Raw genomic sequence first — 18,879 nt, forward strand, 5'->3', positions numbered from 1 at the left:
TCGATCTTACCTTTTTGCACTGTCACTATGTTGAAATGCCCTGTAGTTTGACCTTCTCCCCACCTAGTTATTATATATCATATTTGTATCATTTATGTTACTTGTTCATCAAGTGATTCATTATCCAATTATGTAACTGTATATTTTCAGCTTTCCGGCTGCCATGCTCTTTCAATAAACCGTTAATTATTATAATTATTATGATTATTATTATTAGCACACACACCCACACGCACACACACCCACACTTCAGATTAATTCGGCACCACAGAAAAAGTAAAACACCAAAAGTAACAGAAATAAATTGAGAAGAACATATTTACAGAATTTATTAAACTTTTTGGCTTTGATTGCTTTCATCTTACCTTTGAGGGAGATGTCTATCATATGGGGACGAACGGTGTCCTCGTTTATCCTTAAGGAGTTTACTACAGCGTTGACGATAACAACAGCAAAACTGAGGATGATGAGGAAAGCGAACCAGATGTCGATAAGCTTGTAGTAAGGAGTCCTGACGTAGGAGTCGGTGGCCTGAGCGAAGAGCGAAGCCAACACTAACAACGACGTCAGCGACACCATGATCCTCTCGTTGAAGTCTGTGACGGGGAAGTACAGTGTGGCGTAGGAAATGATGAACATGAGGGCGCTGGGGGCGAAGCTGTTGAGCAGATGGTAGTGGGCTTGTCCCTTCAGGTGTAGGGTGATGGTCACATGGTCTGTCAAGGACTCCACAGTCACCTCCTGAAGGTGGTAGTCCAGTAAGTCGTGATTCCCATCGTAAGACAGTCTGTATACAGTCCTGTTGTAGTCGGATGACTTGAAGGCCATCTCTTCCGTGGACCTCACAAGGTAAAACGAGATGTTACACACATATGTGCCGAAGGGATATCTGTGGACTTTAAAATGACAGGGAGCGTTGATTGTGTAGTCCATCCACTGTGTGATGTTGATGTTTCGGCCGCTGGCAGACTTACCTGTGGGTACAGTCTTGTCTTAGTGTGTACATGAGACGTTAACAATATTTTTGGTTTGACGATAAGGAGAAAACTTTTGCTCTAGATATATTTTACTTCGGGATCTTTAAAACAGCTCTAATATATAATGGCAACACAATCCACAGTAACTATCTAACATGGCCACCTAAAGGCGCCTCTCACTTATTGAAACTCTTTTCCAAGTAATCATAATTACACTCGTTGAATAATTCACTTTAAAACTGAAACAAAGAACTTGTGAAAAACTGTAACAATAATTATAAAAAAATGTTTTATACACGTTTATACAAAAAAAAGGAAGAGATAAAATACAGAGTACTAAATTTAACTCTCTTGATAGGTTTCCTTAACAGATTAATAACTGTTTATATTGTTATATTTATACAAATATCTTGATCACATGAATTACAGATATACTTATAACTTACCCATTAATGGATCATTCAAATCTAGTTCTTCATCCACTTTTTTCTTTCGCCAGTGGACGAAACAATAGGAGTTGAAGCCCTTCATCTCAGCTTCTCGACCTCTCTTGTAACCGGCCACCGCCCCCAGCACGGGCCGCCACACGTCGTCACAGGTGATGAAGTTTGCAGTCATCTTTGTGTCGACGAATCTAATACGGGGGTCACTCCATTGTAACTTGACACCCAATTCAACGTTCGCTACTCCATGTTCAGTTGTTATTTCCGCAATATTGGTCATATACAATTTGTAAATTAGTGTACCTCCCTTATTACTTCCACGATATGGACCGTTCTGAGGGTCATAGTAAGGTTCCTTGGTCATCAATCGTTCTCGACATTTTTCTTCGTCGCTCCCGTCAGGAGAGTTTTTTTGACCGTCACATCGCTGACTCCTGAGGAGGCAGACACCATCATTGGATGAGAACTGCAAGATGTTGCATGAGGAAAGTGTTATTATTGTGTTGCTGTCGTTAGAGTGCCACAAGTAACGCCCCACCGGCCGGGAGTCTTGTTGTACCCACCACATCCGTTGGTGTAGTCGAGACCTCAACACCCACAGGTTCCCCTGCTGGGTGATGTTGCTAGTTTTTAGTCCATCGAAGTAAATACCTCCACTGGGCAACATTCGTAAGAAGTAATACCTGTCGAAGTCCTTGATGTTACCGAAGAGAGTAAAGCGGAGTTTGACGGGCACCCGGCATAAGCTGCATTCCAGCTCGGTGAGACAAGGCCGTGACCCCGAGCCGCCATTAGTCGTCAGTGTTGAGCAGTTAGCCATCAACCCTCCTGCCAGCGAGTCTTCACTGTTGACCCACGACAAGTGTGTTTCATCTGTGGTACAAGTGTTGACCTCATTAGCCGTCATCACTACATCATCAGACTCTATCTCTTCTTTTGAAGGAAAATGGCCACCGAGGCTCCTGCACGCCTGTCGCAAGCCGTTGTAGCCATGAAATTCCTTAAGAAGAACAGTATTATATGACTGGTCACACACTTTATCCTCAGGAACATCAATTATCTCCATAGGTCCGTCTTTACTCCAGGCAGAGGTGAAGGGGAGGGCCGTCACAGTGTAGGCCACGATATTACAGCCACTAGATCCTTCAGAAGATCGATCAGTCAGTTGTCCAGGCTTGAGGGAGACGGCCGTCACAAACCCGGTAAAGGTGTTTTTCTTGTGGGTGTCGCCTACACAGAGCCCCGGGTCCTGGTGGTCGAGGTCCACTTCTGTCTTGGTACTAACTGTCAGGGGAGTACCTCGTAACACAGCCCACACCTGTAACATTGTGACGAAATAATGGAATGAAGAAGGGAGGGAGAGAGGGAGGATGGGACGAAGAAAGGAAGGAAAAAGAGGAGAAAGAAAGAAATGAAGGAGGGCGGGAAGGAGGAAAGGTAAGAGAGAGATCATTAGAAAGAGTGAGGCACAGAGGAAAGGAGAGAGGGAAGGACGAAAGATTTGATGGCAGGTAACTCAACACACACACACACTCATCCAAGAACATAACACAAAATATTCAAGGTCAGTCCCTCATACACTGTCAACACATTGTAGTACTAAAAAACACTTAAGAGAGAACAGATCATAGTTGCTTATCTATCTATCTATCTGTGTCTCCCTCTATCTTCTTCACTCTCTCTGTCTTTCTATGTCACTTTCTCTATACATCTCTCTCTCTCTCTCTCACCTGGGTTTGGTTAGGCGTAGCACCAAAACACAAGGGGTTCCAGAACTCCGGGATGAAGGAAGCGTTGAATGAGGTCCTGAATCCGTCAGCCGCTACCCACAACCTCATGTAACTAAAGCCTGGGTCAGGAAGGAGAGAGAGAGAGAGAGAGAGAGAGAGAGAGAGAGAGAGAGAGAGAGAGAGAGAGAATATTAGAAACTTAAATAAAATACTCAATACACTGATTATTATAGACCGAATATACAGTATTAGTGATATTCTGAAGAACTTGTTCCATCACCAACAGTAAACCTTCAGATAACGGACTTGTTCCCTCACCTACAGTAAACCACCAGATAACGGACTTGTTCCCTCACCTACAGTAAACCACCAGATAACGGACTTGTTCCATCACCTACAGTAAACCACCAGATAACGGACTTGTTCCCTCACCTACAGTAAACCTTCAGATAACGGACTTGTTCCCTCACCTACAGTAAACCTACAGATAACGGACTTGTTCCCTCACCTACAGTAAACCTTCAGATAACGGACTTGTTCCCTCACCTACAGTAAACCACCAGATAACGGACATGTTCCCTCACCAACAGTAAACCTTCAGATAACGGACTTGTTCCCTCACCTACAGTAAACCTACAGATGTGAGCATTTCCTCACCTACAGTAAATCAGATAACGGACTTGTTCCATCACCTGATAAGCCTATAGATAACCAGACATTCCCTCACCTACAGTAAACCACCAAGGTCAACAGACTTGATGTTTATCACCTACAGTAAACCTACAGATAACGGACTTGTTCCCTCACCAATAAACCTCAGATAACAGACTTGTTCCCTCCCACCTACAGTAAACCTCCAGATAACAGACTTGTTTCCATCTACAGTAAACCTCTAGATATGGACTTGTTCCCTCACCTGATAAACCACCAGATAACGGACTTGTTCCTCACCTGATAAACCTTGAATAACGGACTTGTTCCTCACCTACAATGATAAACTATCAGATAACGGACTTGTTCCATCACCTCACAGTAACCTAGATATAGACTGTTCCCTCACACCACAGTAAACCTCCAGATAACGGACTTGTTTCTATCACCTGCCAGTAAACCTCCAGTCTTGGACTTGTTCCATCACCTACAGTAAACCTATAGATAACAGACTTGTTCCCTCACCTACAGTAAACCTCAGATATGAGCATTCCCTCACAGCTGATAAACACCAGATAGCGAACATTCCATCACCTACAGTAAACCTCCAGATAACGGACTTGTTCCCTCACCTACAGTAAACCACCAGATAACGGACTTGTTCCATCACCTACAGTAAACCTATAGATAACAGACTTGTTCCCTCACCTACAGTAAACCTCCAGATAACGGACTTGTTCCATCACCTACAGTAAACCTCCAGATAACAGACTTGTTCCATCACCTACAGTAAACCACCAGATAACGGACTTGTTCCATCACCTACAGTAAACCTCCAGATAACGGACTTGTTCCATCACCTACAGTAAACCTCTAGATAACGGACTTGTTCCCTCACCAGCAATGATATAGGCCCCGAGGTTGTGGTACTGAAGGACGGTGGCTGGTTGTTTTGGTTGTTGGAGCTCAGGTCGCACTAGAGCGCAGAGAGTGGCATTGTGAGGGTGAGGCCAGGCGTTGGAGTCTTGTACCTGGTGACACGACCCACCCCGGTGATCCTCTATGGCTGCTGCCTTGATGGACTGTGCTGATGGAAGATTTGGGAGCTTTTAAAGGGGAGAGAGAGAGAGAGAGAGAGAGAGAGAGAGAGAGAGAGAGAGAGAGTTGATATACAGTTTACATAAGACATTCAAAATAACATGAAAGCTGTAAAGAGGAATATTCAACAAGACTGATAAATATTTGATGATATTTGAGCGTCAAGAAAGTCTTACTAACCTGGTGATGCCAAGAGGGAGGTTACCAAGAAGAGCATCACTGGCCATGAAACTCCTCTACCCGCCATCATGTCGCCAAAACTCGCCATCACGTCAGTTCGCGGCTACAAACGTCGTCACTTTTTACACTTGATCTTGCAGCCGTAACCTAACATAACCTAACCTAACCTAACCTAACCTAACCTAACCTAACCTAACCTAACGTAAAGCTACAGACCTACAAAGGTTTCACTTTTGACTAAACTCCAAACGTGTAGCCTATCCAGGGCACCACTACAAATGCGACACTCCTCCAGGGCACCACTACAAATGCATCACTCCTGGTGACTCAGACATCAGTTCGCCAAAACGCCTGGTGACTCAGACATCAGTTCGCCAAAACGCCTGGTGACTCAGACATCAGTTCGCCAAAACGCCTGGTGACTCAGACATCAGTTCGCCAAAACTCCTGGTGACTCAGACATCAGTTCGCCAAAACGCCTGGTGACTCAGACATCAGTTCGCCAAAACCCCTGGTGACTCAGACATCAGTTCGCCAAAACCCCTGGTGACTCAGACATCAGTTCGCCAAAACCCCTGGTGACTCAGACATCAGTTCGCCAAAACCCCTGGTAACTCAGACATCAGTTCGCCAATTGGCTGGTTCTTGTATTGACCGTAGATTAATTCTCACACCACCTTGACCTTTTTGTCTTTCCAAATTTTTTATGTCAATCGAGGAACATTATTGCTGTTCATGTTTCTTTTATGGTAATAGACAACAATTATCTTTAACAATAACACGTGGTCATTTTTACCTATGTGTTCATTAATTACGTTTTATGACAGGTAAACGTGATCTTATCTTGAGGTGTGTGTTGTGTATGGTGTGTGTGGTGTTGTGTGGTGTGTTGTGTGTTGTGTGTTGTGTTGTGTGTTGTGTGGTGTGTTGTGTGTGGTGTGTTGTGTTGTGTTGTGTGTTGTGTGGTGTGGTCGTGTTGTGTTATGTGGTGTGGTGTGTTGTGTTGTGTTGTGTTGTGTTGTGTTGTGTTGTGTTGTGTTGTGTTGTGTTGTGTTGTGTTGTGTTGTGTTGCGTTGTGTGGTGTGTTATGTTACAAAAGCTGTATGTGTGTTATCAACAGTGTGTAACAGAGAGCCCTATATGTCCAATACTTGTCAACAGAGTGCTATACCTCTTGGGCTGTACATTATAATTATCATGTTTAAGTTCAAATAATATTACTGTAACTATATGAAGGTAATACTCTCTCTCTCTCTCTCTCTCTCTCTCTCTCTCTCTCTCTCTCTCTCTCTCTCTCTCTCAAACAACTATTCAGTATTCCCAACTTTGCTATATGACCCCAAATAACCGAATGTTTGTTTATCTTACTGAATGTTAAAGCAAAATCGTTCTTAAACTGATGGTTGTGTTCGTTTGTTGGTTTTGTTGATCTTGTAACATTTACTAACACACACACACAATGGTAAGGCAGGTGGTGGTAAAGGCAGGTTATGTCTTTGGTGTATAATGGACTTTTTATCTGGTAATCTACTTATCAATCATATGTTGTTGTGGGGGTAATAACATAACAACCCACACATAGGAAATGGAGATAGTTGCACTGTAATTCTTGTCACTGGTCATGTATATATGTATGTATGTATGTTTTTACACGACGATGTGTGTATGTTATTTAGCCATGTATGTATGATATTTACATATGTTATTAATAGTCATGTATGTATGTATGTATGTATGTATGTGTATCTATGTATTGTTGTATATAAGTCAAATTGATCTTTTTGCGTTAATATGTGGAATGTATAGAGACAACTTAACTGAAATCTAAGTTAGCATTTGACGAGACAATTTTATTATGTTCACCTGGGGTCAACCTAACCTAACCTAAACCAACCTAACCTAACCTAAACCAACCTAACCTAACCTAAACCAACCTAAACTAACCTAAGGTAACCTAATCTAACCCAACCAAACTTAATCTAACCAATCATTAACCTCACACCAGATATATGGAATAGTGAAATAACTGTACTTAAGTAACTTTTTTTCGAGAATCTATCTTCTAGAAAGTACATTAATTTTGAAGAACTTGTAATCTTAACTTATGTACAATGTTGCCAAAAAAGTGTAGAGTATCAAGTACTTTTCCGTATAAAGAGAAATGCGACAATTAAATATTACAGGGGTTAATTCTGTACAGTATCAGGGAGAGAGTATGGTGTGTTGTTACTGAGAGTTGGCGGAAGAGCAGTGTCAAAGGGTCCTCGAGACTGTGTGGATCAAGACCTTGCGTAAAAACACAAACAATACCGGAAATTTAGAGCGGGTAAAAAAGTGATGTAAGAAGGATTGAAGATGTATGGGTTATTGGGAAACTCTTAAATGAAGTTTAGAGTTGTGATGGAGAGAAGGGAACATGTGTTGGACTGTGAGGAGAAAAAGGGAACTGGTTCTCAACGGCAACTTTGTATCTTAACTAATAGCGTAGTAAGAGAAGCTAGTGTAGTGAGCAATGATATAAGATGTACTTGGGAGGTAAGTCAGACGAGACACTGCTCTAGTAAATGATTCAGGAGCAGTCACTAATATTATTGTATTGGTAGTGAACTGACCCACAGAGTTACTAATAGAATGATGAGTAATGAACTGACAGCAATGATGGGAATATGTTGTTCTGACCTTGTTCAAATAGATTGGACCGACCTTACAGGTAACTCAGAATCAGAGGATTTTCTTGAAACAGTTCATGACTGTTTCCTAAGCCAACATATGGCCGAACCCACCCGGGGTAATAATATACTCAAATTAGTTCTGTCAAACCGAGAAAACCTCATTAGTAATGTCGAGGGAACAAACTAGCTAACAGCGATCATAAAGAAGTGAGATTCAAATTAGAACTTAATGTCAGATGCAAGGAAAATTCCATTAAAGTCCAAGATTTCAGAAGGGCAAACTTTGATAGGTTGAAAAGGCAGCCGAGAGAAGGGGTATTATGTTTGGGGGTGAATTACATGACCTCACGTGAGGTGACCTCACACAATGTACCCACAGAGGACGACCTCACTTTACCTGGTGACCTGACAACTATAACTTCACAAAATATGACGGTTGAGGGTGACTTGATTACGAGATCTGAGGTTGACGAGTTCCATAACAATTTAAATAATGAGTTACTTAATGCAGGTATTTACAGTCATCCAGCTGCAAGGTTTAAGGAATGACCAGAAGCCAATCTTACAGTGTATGATGTCAGCCAAAAATAACAAGAGCGAGTTACCTTACCTGGGAGAGTACACCTGGCTGCTCCACCACCGCCTGTACTGAGGTGTGGCCACGGACTGTAGGGAGGTGTGGCGACTGAGGGGAAGTGAGGAGCAACGTGAAGTAAGGGGAGGGAGGGGATGGGGAGGGGGGGGGTGAAATATGGGGAGAGGATAGGAGGGGAGGTAAAGGGAGAAGAGGAGAGGTGTGGAAAGAGAAGGAGGGAGGGGTGGCGAGTAGCGGGAGGGGTGCCATTTTACGAAGACTGTAGCGACTCTATCAGAGTAATTGCAGGTGGGGGGAGGAATAGAAGCCTGGCTGGGGGGGGGGGGTGCATACTCCCCGAGGAGGTAGAATACTTTCCTGAATACAGCTATTAACGAGCACTTTTACCTGGCTTTGAGTGTATTGTTGCAATTATGTGCACCTTTCCCATGGGTGAAGCCATTTATGTTAGGAGACATGACATGTTTTCTCTGATTCTATATAAGAGTCTGCCAAGAACCATCCTGTCAAAGGCTTTACACAGGCAGCTGGTTAGTGATATGGGACGAAAAGCATCAGGCTGTCCTGGTCTCGGTATTGGTACAACAATACTGCTGGTCCATGATGTGGGTAGGCATGACTCATATTGTACAATACCAATAATGGATTGCCCGGCACACGCCTTAGTAGTCTAACGATGTTGAAGGTGACTCCGTCCTCTCCAGGGGAAGTAGACCTACCCCTGGCGAGGGTGGCGTCAAGCTCCCACTCGGTATATGGAACATCACACTCATCGTGCTGTTTGCCTAGCATAAATTTAATAAGATTATTAGCCAGCAAGGAGTCCCCGAGTCCTAGTTGGTAACATGTCACAGCTAGAGACATGAGCCCACTTTGTTATTAGCTCATTCGACTTTTGCAGAGGATTTGGACAGGAGACGTGTCTACTGTGTTTATGTCTTTCCAGGCTTTGCTGAGGGATGTGTGTTGGTTCAGGCTGTTGACATATGTCTGAGTTCGTTTACACGTTCCCTGACAGCAGCAAGGGAAGCTTGGTGCATCTGTAACATTTGAGGTTACTCTCCCTCTTCCCAGTCGTTGCAACACCTGCACCACTGAATCAAGAAAAGGTAGAGCCAAGATGTGTGGTTGCAGCCTGCACTCCTGCCTCTCCACATAAACCAACTCGAGTACAACCATCATCCAGCTCATCATACTCCTCATCATCATCAAAAGTTCTATGGCGACGGACGAGTGGCGACGGGGACAGGCAGAGATGACTGCAAGTAAGGTCACCTTTATGCGGTCGGAAACACAATCATAATCACAGATAAAAAAAAAAACTATACAACCTCTTATGGTCGCTGCATGGAACGTCAGGACCCTTCTGGATACTGGCACAAATGAGCATCCTGAAAGAAGAGCCGCCCTTGTGGCAAAGGAGCTGGCTAGGTATAACATCGATATCGCAGCCTTGAGTGAGTCCCGGCTCCCAGACGAGGGTCGACTTTCAGTACAGGGATCAGGCTATACCCTCTTCTGGAAGAGTAAGCCTGCTGCGAAGAGAAACTGCATTTATGGAGTTGGCTTTTCCATCCGCCAACGTATCTTACACAGGCTAACTGAAATGCCTGCTTGGATCAATGAGCGCCTCATGACGGCCCGAGTCCCAATGAATCACTCACGTCATGCCTTCTTCATCAGTGCATACGCCCCAACACTGGATGCAGAGGATGACATCAAGGAGGCCTTTTACGCTGACCTCGACAGTGTGCTAACCTCTATCCCCAGAGAAGATAAGGTTGTGTTCCTTGGTGACTTCAATGCCAAAGTTGAAAGAGATGCTGACATTTGGCAGGGAATCATAGAGAGAAATGGACTAGGCAAGTGTAACCCCAATGGGCTGCTCCTCCTCAGCAAGTGTGCTGCACACAAAATTACTCTCACTTATACCTTGCTTAGGCAGGCCGACAAGTTCAAGGGTTCGTGGCAACACCCACAATCCAAACACTGATATCTCATTGACTACATCATTGTCAGCGAAAGAGATCGCTGAGATGTCCTCATCACCCGAGCCATGCGTGGTTTATACCACTGCGACACTGATCATCGGTTCGTCAGAGCTAAGCTCTCATTTCATGTCGCCCCAAAACAGCTAAGGCAACAAGCCTCCAAAAGAGGTTTTAACACTAAACGTCTGGAAGATCCAGCAGTAGCACATGATTTCAGAGGGCAGCTCAAACATGGGCTGATAAACAACCTTACAACAAACAACCCAAATCCCAGTACCGAATGGGATATTCTCGACACTGTCATGACAAAAACCTGCAGAGACCCTCGGCCAGGTCGAAAGAATACTCCAGGACTGGTTTGATGAAAATGACCCGGAAATCATTGTACCCGTCGATGATAAAGCGCTGCTTTAACTGACTGGCAGAACAACCCTCAGTCTAGGACCAAAGCTGATACCTTCCACAAGAAGAAAGCTGCGGCCCAGAGGGAACTTCGCAAACTAAAGAACGACTGGCTTAAAAATAAAGCATGTGAAACGCAAATTCTTGCAGATCAACACAAGATATGCAAAATTTTCAATTCCACTAAAACATTTTATGGGCTAATCACTCATGGCACAGACCCACTCCACTCATCCGACGGTAAATCCCAAGTTAAAAATGAAGAAAGCATCAGTCAGCACTGGAAAGGGCATTAGTAGGTAGTAGGTAGTAGGTAGCTACCAAACAGGGAGGTACTACTGCCTGGGAAGATATTGGAAGCATAATGCATTGTCTAATGGTAGACCTTGCTGCCATATGGCATCACGAAAATTGTGACCAAGTCCCAGGTCGCTGATCTGACTTTCTGCCTCATTTACACACAATTGCAGGGTCTCAATTGTTTCTTTTACTTTAACAACACAACAAACATATATTGTTTCTCACTCTTAATATTTTTTCATTTTGTATTTATTATTATTATTATTATTATTATTATTATTATTATTATTATTATTATTATTACATTTTTGCCCCCGAGGCCCCGATGTGGGTCAGTGACCTGTGCCCGGGTGGGCTAATCCCCATAAAACAAAAAATAATTACCATTCACTGCTCAACCAAAACACCGATGTGGATATCCTGACTACCCAGCAGGTCCCTCAGCATCCAGAGCTGACCCACCTCAGAGATCCTCCATCCCTGGATGAGGTAGTTACTGCCATCAAACAGATGAAAAATAACAAAGCCTCGGGGCCTGAAAGAATCCCAGCCGAGGTGTATAAAGCAGGAGGATCTCTGCTTACTAGCCGTTTCCACTCACTCCTGGAGAATATAAATGTAAAGGAGGAAATCCCCCAAGCTCTTAAAGAAGCCTCCAGCATCAATATTTATAAGAACAAGGGAGACCGGTCAGACTGTGGAAACTACAGCGGGATCTCGTTACTGTCCATACCTGGTAAAATTATCCCCCCCAAGTCCTCCTAAACAGACTTCTTCCTGAGGCAGAACACTTCCTCCCAGAATCTCAATGTGGCTTTAGACCATCACGTGGCACCACTGATATGGTCTTTACTGCCCGCCAGATACAGGAAAAGTGCAGAGAACAGTCTCGTGTCCTGTACATGGCCTTCATCGATCTAACCAAGGCCTTCGACTCGGTCAACAGGGAAGATCTCTGGCGGACCCTTAATCGGTTTGGCTGCCCACCAAAATTCATCACCATTGTGAGGCAACTCCACGACGGCATGAACGGCAGCGTCCTTCACAATGGCACCCAGTCTGAGTTCTTCCCCATCCAAACCGGGATAAAACAAGGGTGTGTAATGGCGCCAACTCTCTTTTCCATTTTGCTTAGCCACTTTCCTTGCTAATGCTAATTTAGCTGGCGGGTTGGACATAGAATACCGGATGAAGGATCTTTTCAAAATAAGACAACTCCAGGCAGGAACAAATGTGTCCGCAGCTTCCATTACTGAACTTGAGTATGCAGACGATCTCAAGTTTGTTGCTTAAATTGAACGCGTCCTACGGGAGATCCTGAACACCTATGCAGATGCGTATGTGTACTTCAGCCTTGAGGTGAATGTGCGCAAGACTCGGATTCTATTTCAACCTGCCCCTGGTTCAACCACAACCTCCACCATCCATCCAGCTTAACGGTACTACCCTCTCTAATGTTACCCACGTTCAGTATCTCGGCTCCCACATGTCCACCACCGCAGAGATAGATGAAAAGATTCAACATCGGATCAGATGTGCATCTCAAGCCTTTGGTAGACTCCGTACCCGTGTCTTCAGGTGTAGGGAGCTGAAATTTTCTACAAAGTTGCACATATATCGAGCAGTGGTCCTCCCCACCCTGCTATATGGCAGTGAGACATGGGTTACATAGAGGAGGCACCTCAAGGCACTTGAAAACTTTCACCAACATACAGTAGTCACGCTCCATCCTCCGAATTCGCTGGGAAGACAAGAGAACAAATGCCAGTATTCTCGCCGACACCAACTGTAGGGGCATCGAGGCCACCATTATCCATGAACAACTAAGCCGGACTGCAGCTAGTTTGCAGTCACCTAACTAATAGTAAATGTAACGCTGGCGGGAAACGGAAAAGGTATAAGGATAGTCTTAAGACAAACCTGAAAAAGTGCCAAATCGACCCCCTCACCTTGGAAACGATTACTCTACACCGTAACGCTTGGAGGATCACCACACGAGAAGGTGTCAATACTTTCGAAATTGCCCGACTGCAAACCGAGGCAGACAAGCGCCAGTGCCGGAAAGACGCTGCCGCCGCCCCTCCCGCACTAGATGTAGCCATCCACAAGTGCAACACCTGTGAACGACTCTGCTGGTCCCGTATCGGCCTCTTTAGTTACCTTAAAACTCACGAACGTAGGTAGCATCCTTGATAATTCACATCATTGTATCATAGCTGGATGGTCGTCATACTCGATTCTGAGTGACAGGAAAGTAGTAGTAATAGTATGTGTGTGTGTGTGTGTGTGTGTGTTTATAATAATAATAATAATAATAATAACAATAATAATAATAATAATAATAATAATAATAATAATAATAATAATAATAATAATAATAATTAACGATTTATTGAAAGAGCATGGCAGTCGGTATGCTATAAAATGTACAGTTACATAATATACAATAATATACAAGTGACATAAGTGATACAAATGTGATATATAATAACTAGGTGGAGAGAAGGTTTTACTACAGGGCATTTCAACATAGTGGCAGTGCAAAAAGTATGATTGATTGGGAGTGTGTGTGTGTGTAATAAAAATAATAATAATAATAATAAACGGTTTATTAATAGAGTTGCAGCCAGTGGCTGAAAATATACAGACTTAAATTTGATTTAGACATAATGATATAATATGCGTTGAATACATTTACAGGGCTTGTTTATTATTTTAACAATAGATGAGATGGTGCAATTCTTATATCTATCGGTGCTGGCTCTTATGGGCTGAATTTTGTTGTAGTGGCGGACTGTACGAGGTGGGTGGGGGACTGTCGTAGGCAGGAGGTGGCGATGACGAGGGTGGTGCATTAGTTGGCTGCCAAACCTTTCCAGTGCTTGATGGTGGAGGTCATTGAGGGATGGCATTTCCAGGGTGGAGAGAGCGTTGATGTAAACGGAGTATTCTGCGCCGAGCATGATTCTGCAGGCCCTTTTCTGTACCTTCTCTAGCTGACGTTGTTGGGTGGAGTTGAGAGAAGACGACCAGGCTGGTGACGCATACGTTAGTTTGGGGAGAATAAAGGCGTTGTAGATAGTCCTCAGCTCTGGCGTGGGTGTCCCAAGTGACCTAAGTCGGCTTAGCATGTAGAGATGGTACGAGGCTGCCTTGACTGTGTTATTTACATGGGCCTTCCAGTCCAGTTTGTTGTCTATGGTTACACCCAGGAGTTTGGCAGACTGCATCAGCTGGAGAGGATGGGCACCCACTGTGACTGCTGGGGCTTGCACTGGAGTGGTGGCGGTATTGATGTGCATGACTACGGTTTTTGTGTGCACTGTTAAAAAAATCTTGTATAATTTACAGAAAATTCACTGGTTATATTGTTGCCAAACATTTTCTGTATAATTTACAGAGATTCTGTATATATTTTTACATAAAATATCTGTTGAATTAGCTGATTGTTGGAAGTTATTGGAAGCTCCAACAACTTGTCCCTGAATACGAATTCGCAACTTTCGATTTGCAGCAGGTACCTACTTTGCTGCTAGGTGAACAGGGACCAAGGGGACTAGGAAGAGTGTCCAAACAACTTCCGCCGGCCAGGGAATCGAACCCGTGACATCTTGCTTGCGAGGCAAGAGCGGTACCACTCCACCAACCCCCCCACCCCCATGTGATGATGTGGCGCTCTTTGAAATAATGTACAGTAAACAAACACGGACATACGACGAACGTGAAGCACAAACAACCGCCAACCGCAGATTCAGTAATTACAATATAGAAATAACAGCATTAACAGGCAATTTTCAATGTTCTTTGCATCATGAAGTGTATATAGTATGATAACATGTCAGTTTATATTGATAATTAAACAAATTGAAACAGAGAAAGTGTGTGTCTGAAATATTTTACAGAAGAAAAAAGTAATTCAAATTACTACGTTTTCCTGGTCGGAAATACAGAAGAGACGTAAAAAATACTGAATTTTCTAACAGTGATATGGTTGATGGTGACCTTGCTCTCCGTAGTCCATGCCTGTAGCCTGTCCAGGGTGCCTTGTGGCGATGAGTAGTCTGGTGCGGTGTTGTCCACTGAAACCCCCGCAGTGCAGTCATCCACGTACTTCCACCAGTGAGGAATGTCCGATAGAGCGTCGTTGATCAGGATGAGGAAGCACAGTGGTCTTGTAGTGGATTTCTCCCCTACAAACGCTGTTTGTCGCTGCGTAGCCGACCCCACGAATTCCCCAGTGTATGCTTCGTGGTCTAGGTCAACCAGCGCCGCCCACGGAGAGGGGGTCAACTACTAAGCCACGCCAACCCCCGCTATTTAAGACCTGACCTCGTGGTGATCGCTCTATTTCTACCTACAGCCAGTCTTCAAGTAACACCATCTCCTCCACTCCTGCCTGGCGGTCCTCGCTCCCGCCGGCGAGCATGGCGACCCACAAGCTGTCCTCCTCTGAGCATCCTCACCAACCAGCTCTCTCTACATCACGCTTGTAACCATGCTGCCTTCCCAGCACCAAGCTGCATTGTACATCCAATACAACATGTATACAGAGAGCACATTGTGAGTTTCCTTTCTCCACCCTATCCTGAGTGTGAACCAAACATCCCAAAAACCCCACAGTCTCATCTTGTGTGTGTGTGAATACATACATGTGTGTGAGTGTGGTGAGGAATATTGATGTGAAATTGAGTATATGGATGTTGTTTAAAATAATTATTATGAGCAAGTATTTCTATGATAATGAGTATGAATATGAGTAATAATATGAACGTGAATATGAGGATGATTATGGATGGAAGTGTTGAGTGTATATATCAGAATGAACGAGTATGAACCAAAGTTTTAGTGAAACTGAGTATGAATATAATGACTGAGTATAACGAGTGAGTGTGACAATATGATGAGTGTTACTATAGTGAGAGTATAAACGAAACACTGGTATGATATATAAAATTGTTACCCCAATATTATAAGAGAAAACGGTCCATCATTACAAACAAAGAAAACTACTTATTAAGGAAGATATGACTCAGGAAATGCTGTTCGTATTCTCGGCCACACTTACAAGATTAACTTATTAATTATTATCCCTACTCTAGCTAACACATTCACGATAACTCTCTCTTTCATTCTTTTTTTTGGCATATTGGTGAGAGTTAGGCGCGTTACCGTTCTGTTAACCAATCTCCACCGAGGCTCTGTTAACCAATATCCACCGAGGCTCTGTTAACCACTCTCCACCGAGGCTCTGTTAACCAATCTCCACCGAGGCTCTGTTAACCACTCTCCACCGAGGCCCCGTTAACCACTCTCCACCGAGGCTCTGTTAACCAATCTCCACCGAGGCTCCGTTAACCAATCTCCACCGAGGCTCTGTTAACCACTCTCCACCGAGGCTCTGTGCCACTCTCCACCGAGGCTCTGTTAACCAATCTCCACCGAGGCTCCGTTAACCAATCTCCACCGAGGCTCTGTTAACCACTCTCCACCGAGGCTCTGTTAACCACTCTCCACCGAGGCTCTGTTAACCAATCTCCACCAAGGCTCTGTTATGGAGGCAGAAGGAGAAAAACGACTCCCTTATGAAGCTCCGCCAGACTTTGATGTTTCACTATTCATCCGGATTAAAAGTTTTCGCTCAAAGGGAAACACCGAGATGATCTTTTTGTGAGGGGGGTAACCGGCCGCTGGACCTGAGTTTCTCGTTCACGTTTCTGTTATGATTATTAATGTGTGTGTGTGTGTGTGGGTGCATTTGTCGGTAGTGGCGTGTGTGTGTCAAGATGTTAGTTTGTATATAAACATATTAGTGTGTGTATGTGAACGTGTTAATGTGTTATGTGTACGTGTTAGTATGTCTACATGTCACCTAATATCCATACATGTCTGTGATCATGTCTACACGCCCCCATGCTCGTAAAATTATAAGTCGTTTGGTATTCAATGATTTAGAGTTTTCTTATACTCAGCTGCGGATTATCAAAAAATACAAATGACCACTTTTTCCCTACATCAGAATTCCATTAAAGATCGTCGCCTCCGTGTCCATTAACACTTAAGATTATCGGACTCGAAAAAACGCAAATCGTACTCGGGAATTATTTTCTGAGAGAGGGAGAGGATTAAATACTGCTAAATTTATCTCTTGTGTATTTATTTAAAAAAAAAAAGATATTTTGTATTTGGTACTTGAGTGACTTTTGAGTCTATAGTCCTGGAGGTGTAATAAGTCGGTGTGTACTTGTTTTAATAGGAAAAGCTTTATTGTCTGGTACAGCTGCGGTAATGTGTTCCTGCACCCCTGAGGTAACCCGTGTCTCCAGACGTCAACGGCACAGTAGTAGTAGTAGTAGTAGTAGTAGTAGTAGTAGTAGTATCACTATTTATGAATGAATGGGTATTGATAGTCCTGATGGTCTTAAGAGTCAATGCATATTTGTTTTAATTGGAATACATCTGATGTTTGATACCAGAGTCTGCATATGAGTGTATATATTAAATTATGAGAATCCGTATTTGTGTGGTAATGTAAGCGGAACCAGTTAGATGCGTTCTCACATCACTAGTTAGGGAGTAAAAATGATTGTGCTAACTTTTAAGAACCCGCCTTTGTATCATAACATAAATCAAACAATTAAGTGAGGGAAAAAATATCTTACTACTCTAGGGGCTCTTGAGCTTCTAGTGTGTGGCAGGAGAAAATCAGACACCATCTTAATTTGTTTTATCAAAGCTCCTATGTTCTTTTATTTTAAGTTTTATTATCTCTCTTTCGTTCATTCTCTCACTCGCTCTTTTGCTCTCTTTCTGTTTGACATATACATCCATCTACCCTACTACCTACATACATTCTATCTATGTCCTGTCTATCTCAATCACTGTTACATCCACCTATTCCACCCTCTCTCTCCTTCATCAACTTTTTCAAGGATCTCTCTCTCTCTCTCTCTCTCTCTCTCAGGCGTTCCCCGAAAATTGAACGAGGAAAAAGCAATCTCATCGATAATTACACTTTAACAGAGGTTCACCCCTGTACCCCTGTGTGTGTGTCTGTAGTGGTGCATGTGCGTATGTGTGTGTCTGTAGTGGTGCGTGCGTGTGCGTGTGGCGGGAGTGGTGTGTGTATGTTTTTCCTCTCATACTACCAAGCCACCACCCACATTATCTGTACAGTCAGCCAAAGATCCAGAGACCCCAACCTGAGTCTCGTAGTGACAATTTTACCTGGCAATACTTGGTAGAGTAAGGTCGTATGTAAAGGTGATTGTGAATGGTGGAATTATTTTCGGCTGCATTACTGTCATGATAAATGTTAAACAATCCAAAGGTAGAATTTTTATGATAATAAACTATTCATTGTTATTTAAGATCATGAGAAGTTTTAAAAAATTCGTATATTTAGTTAAATAATGAAGAAATTATATTAATGAATTGGCAACTGAACTACAACGGGGACTGCCACAAGATTCTCAGATCAAATTTTCTTCATTATTTAAGCAAATATAAGAACATTTGGATACTTCTCATGATCTTAAATAACAATGAATAGTTTATGATTATGAAAATTTTACCTTTGGATCGTTTAATATTTATCCTGACCCATTACTACCAACACTAGTCCACTATCCACTACTACCACCACCCACTACCACTACTAACACCGCCACCACCCTCTACCACTACTACCACCACCCACTACCACTACTAACACCGCCACCACCCACTACCACCACCACCCACTACACTACCACCACCGCCACCACCACCACCGCCACCACCCACCACCACCCACTACACTACCACCACCGCCACCACACCACCACCCACTACCGCCAAAGGT

The 18,879-nt window shown here is 43.5% G+C and overlaps 1 protein-coding gene and 1 long non-coding RNA gene across 2 annotated transcripts; both read right to left on the reverse strand.

The window, feature by feature from the left end:
• Positions 1 to 239: 239 nt before the first annotated feature.
• On the reverse strand, positions 240 to 1,016 carry LOC121854147. Its single transcript, XM_042348573.1, has one exon. It carries the CDS (start codon positions 931 to 933, stop codon positions 250 to 252), a length of 684 nt encoding a protein of 227 aa, XP_042204507.1. The 5' UTR covers positions 934 to 1,016; the 3' UTR covers positions 240 to 249.
• Positions 1,017 to 3,155: 2,139 nt separating this feature from the next.
• Positions 3,156 to 8,438, reverse strand: LOC121854139. The gene is made up of 4 exons (XR_006086487.1): positions 8,362 to 8,438; positions 5,080 to 5,182; positions 4,700 to 4,888; positions 3,156 to 3,269 (listed from the first exon to the last, which is right to left on the reverse strand). It is a non-coding gene; the product is annotated as an uncharacterized LOC121854139 (long non-coding RNA).
• Positions 8,439 to 18,879: the final 10,441 nt, after the last annotated feature.

The sequence above is a fragment of the Homarus americanus genome, unplaced genomic scaffold, assembly GCF_018991925.1.
Source record: "Homarus americanus isolate GMGI-L3 unplaced genomic scaffold, GMGI_Hamer_2.0 scaffold24277, whole genome shotgun sequence".
NCBI classification, from domain to species: domain Eukaryota; kingdom Metazoa; phylum Arthropoda; class Malacostraca; order Decapoda; family Nephropidae; genus Homarus; species Homarus americanus.

Excerpts from the sequence above, each read along its gene's own strand:
- LOC121854147 (XM_042348573.1), bottom strand. The coding sequence starts at position 933 with ATGGACTACACAATCAACGCTCCCTGTCATTTTAAAGTCCACAGATAT.